The sequence below is a fragment of the Fukomys damarensis genome, unplaced genomic scaffold (genome assembly GCF_012274545.1).
Source record: "Fukomys damarensis isolate Sample0158 unplaced genomic scaffold, DMR_v1.0_HiC HiC_scaffold_36, whole genome shotgun sequence".
Classification (NCBI taxonomy): Eukaryota; Metazoa; Chordata; class Mammalia; order Rodentia; family Bathyergidae; genus Fukomys; species Fukomys damarensis.
In genome coordinates this window covers 42,578,034-42,581,859 of record NW_022900948.1, presented here as the reverse complement: position 1 = coordinate 42,581,859, position 3,826 = coordinate 42,578,034, and the positions used below count along the sequence as shown (strand labels likewise).

The 3,826-nt window shown below is 53.5% G+C and overlaps 1 protein-coding gene across 3 annotated transcripts in view; it reads right to left on the bottom strand.

The window, feature by feature from the left end:
- The window catches only part of Cfap157 (cilia and flagella associated protein 157), an 11,873-nt gene that overhangs the window by 5,138 nt on the left and 2,909 nt on the right, over positions 1 to 3,826 (bottom strand). For 2 of the 3 annotated variants that reach the window (XM_010613609.2, XM_010613608.3), the window contains exons 2-3: positions 3,178 to 3,298; positions 1,316 to 1,466 (exon numbers count right to left, since the gene is read on the bottom strand). In XM_010613609.2, the coding sequence (XP_010611911.1) occupies positions 1,316 to 1,466; positions 3,178 to 3,298 (272 nt within the window). Of the gene's footprint in view, positions 1 to 1,315; positions 1,588 to 3,177; positions 3,299 to 3,826 lie in introns of all 3 variants that reach the window. The other variant, XM_010613610.2, reaches the window with a different exon arrangement.

The following is a 3,826-nucleotide window of genomic DNA, read 5'->3' as shown; positions in this document are numbered from 1 at the left end:
TCTCCTCTGTGCCCCTATTGCTCCCCATTTTGTTTGTGTGTGGTTTTTTGTTTTTGGTACCGGGGATCAAACTTGGACCTTGTGCTTGCAAAACAGGTGGCAGAACCACTGAGCTAAATCCCTGGCCCCTTGATTATGTCTTGTATCACTAGAACAACAACTGTGCCTGATACCTAGCCGGTGCCCGTGTGTTGAGCCCTCACAACCTAGAAGGCTGTGGGTACTACGACACGTGTTCCCATTTTATAGATGAGGAAACTGAGGCTCAGAGAGATGAAGAAATTCCTGGTTAATAAGTGGAAAGCCAGACCAGAACTTGAACCTCAATTTGACCCGCAAGCTGAGGCTTTTAGTCATGATGCCCACGCTGCAGTCGGCCACCTCTGCGTCCCTCCTTGACACCTTCACAGTCACAAGGCTCTGCGCCTGCTGACTCCCTTATCCTTGCCCATCAGTGAACCCACTGCTGCGTCCTCAGTGGGCCTTCCCGGCCCCGAGTCAGATTCCTGCCCTCTCTCCTGCTCTCCTGTAGGTTGAATCTTGCCCCACTGGGTGGTCAAGACCTGAGAATTTTGCCTTCTCCTCCACTTGGCAGATCCCTGACCTCCTCCGCCTCTATTCTGGGGGCCCAGCAGAGGGCGTGGCCAACACCAAGCACCCGACAACTGTCCGAGAAATGCATCTTCCCGATACATTCCATCTGGTGTCGCAGACGAAGCAAGCTGTGAATTTTAAGAGCACAAAATAACAGACGAGTTGCCAATGGAACGAGGTTACTGCCAAAGTTGTTCTACTCCATAATTCACCCAACGATCACCTTTCAAAGGGCTCTGCACACTGGGAATGGCAGGAGTGTGGAGCCGACAGACTCCTGGGGGTGAGGAAGGAGCCCAGTGTGGGGAATCAGAGGGGCTGGGCTGTCATCTGCACCTCTTCCGGGGTGACTCTGAGCCTCAACAGCCCTGGGGGTGGCGTCAGGCCCTCTCTCGTGGAACTGGTGTGAGGACAGCGGAAGTGCAGGGTGAGGCAGAAAGTTAGACATTAGGCTTTGCGACAGGTGGCTGGGGCTACTCGAAAAGCATAAAAAAAAAAAAAAAAAAAAAAAAAGAAACCAAAAAGATAGGGCCCTGCCTTCTTGAAGTTGCCAGCCTCACAGATGGCAGGGAGAATTAAGAAAGATGTGTGCAAAGCAGCCCATGTCTGCTGAGTCGGCCCCACTTCCCAGGTGAGAAAACAGGGTCACGGAGGTCACCCAGACAGAGATCACCGGGCACTGGTGCCTGTGCCCCAGGCTCCCAGCCAGTCCCCTGCTCACCGAGGACAGTGTTCTCCGTGGTCAGCTGGTCCTTGGTCTCCTGGAACTCGTGGCGCACCTGGGCCAGCTGTGCCTCGAAGGCGTCCTTCTCCATCTCCTTGGCCAGCTGCAGGCTCTGCAGCTGCTCCTTGAGGTCCGTGATCTCGTCCACCTGCTGGTTGAGTGTGTGCTTGAGGAAAGCCACAATCTCCTTCTTGTGGTTGGCCAGCTGCTCAAACTCCTGGCGGGACAGCCTCTCCTGTGAGGCCAGCTCGTCCCACTTCCGCTGGTACCTGGGGCGGGGGCGGGCAGAGGGCCAGGGCTGGGGCCAGGCAAGCCAGACCTTTGGTGCTGGGCCTGCTGTCCTGGGCACTCACACCTCTTTCCTGGCCATAACGGGCATTAGACCTTCTTCATCTCCTCTGTGCCCCTATTGCTCCCCATTTTGTTTGTGTGTGGTTTTTTGTTTTTGGTACCAGGGATCAAACTTGGACCTTGTGCTTGCAAAACAGGTGGCAGAACCACTGAGCTAAATCCCTGGCCCCTTGATTATGTCTTGTATCACTAGAACAACAACTGTGCCTGATACCTAGCCGGTGCCCGTGTGTTGAGCCCTCACAACCTAGAAGGCTGTGGGTACTACGACACGTGTTCCCATTTTATAGATGAGGAAACTGAGGCTCAGAGAGATGAAGAAATTCCTGGTTAATAAGTGGAAAGCCAGACCAGAACTTGAACCTCAATTTGACCCGCAAGCTGAGGCTTTTAGTCATGATGTCCACGCTGCAGTCGGCCACCTCTGCGTCCCTCCTTGACACCTTCACAGTCACAAGGCTCTGCGCCTGCTGACTCCCTTATCCTTGCCCATCAGTGAACCCACTGCTGCGTCCTCAGTGGGCCTTCCCGGCCCCGAGTCAGAGTCCTGCCCTCTCTCCTGCTCTCCTGTAGGTTGAATCTTGCCCCACTCGGTGGCCAAGACCTGAGGATTTTGCCTTCTCCTCCACTTGGCAGATCCCTAACCTCCTCCGCCTCTATTCTGGGGGAACAGCAGAGGGCGTGGCCAACACCAAGCACCCCACAACTGTCCGAGAAATGCATCTTCCCGATACATTCCATCTGGTGTCGCAGCAGAAGCAAGCTTTGAATTTTAAGAGCACAAAATAACAGACGAGTTGGTTGCCAATGGAACAAGGTTACTGCCAAGTTGTTCTACTCCATAATTCACCCAACGATCACCTTTCAAAGGGCTCTGCACACTGGGAACGGCAGGAGTGTGGAGCCGACAGACTCCTGGGGGTGAGGAAGGAGCCCAGTGTGGGGAGTCAGAGGGGCTGGGCTGTCATCTGCACCTCTTCCGGGGTGACTCTGAGCCTCAACAGCCCTGGAGGTGGCGTCAGGCCCTCTCTCGTGGAACTGGTGTGAGGACAGCGGAAGTGCAGGGTGAGGCAGAAAGTTAGACATTAGGCTTCCCGACAGGTGGCTGGGGCTACTCGAAAAGCAAAGGAAACACAATGTTTATCCTTTATGTTTATCTTAATCATTAGGTAAAAGCCACACAAGCTTGTGGTTTTAAACTTTAACTCAAGAGAAGGTAACATCCTCTGCATGTGCTGATAAGGTCCTGGCCGGTACAGAGTCCAGACCACGGGTGATGCCAAGGAATTGGAAAAACCTGAATGTCTCAGAACAAACCAAACCCAAAACATCCACCTGTGGAGTAAATAAGGACCTAGAAGGTGAACACAGCCTGCTTTCCCTGTGAAGAGCAATGACCTGGGAGAAAAGAAAGGCAATTCCTTGACAGATTCAGTTGAGGGAGGGGGACACGGGGGTGCACGCCTGTAATCCCAGCACTCCGGAGGCTTGTCCGTGATCTCGTCCACCTGCTGGTTGAGTGTGTGCTTGAGGAAAGCCACAATCTCCTTCTTGTGGTTGGCCAGCTGCTCAAACTCCTGGCGGGACAGCCTCTCCTGTGAGGCCAGCTCGTCCCACTTCCGCTGGTACCTGGGGCGGGGGCGGGCAGAGGGCCAGGGCTGGGGCCAGGCAAGCCAGACCTTTGGTGCTGGGCCTGCTGTCCTGGGCACTCACACCTCTTTCCTGGCCATAACGGGCATTAGACCTTCTTCATCTCCTCTGTGCCCCTATTGCTCCCCATTTTGTTTGTGTGTGGTTTTTTGTTTTTGGTACCGGGGATCAAACTTGGACCTTGTGCTTGCAAAACAGGTGGCAGAACCACTGAGCTAAATCCCTGGCCCCTTGATTATGTCTTGTATCACTAGAATCACCTGCAGCCTCAGGCATGGGCAGAGGGCTGCCGCGCACTTGGCACCCTGAGACTCGGGCTGGCGCCTCACATTTGGGAGGAAGCTCGTTTTAAAACAGGAAAAAAATAAATAAATAAAAAATTTAAAAAAAAACCAGGAAAAAATGAAAACAAACAAATAAATAAAACAGGAAGAATGACGGGCACGCATCTCTAAACTAAGGGTTAGAGGATCCCCTCCTCACCAAACACGCCACACCCAGAACCAG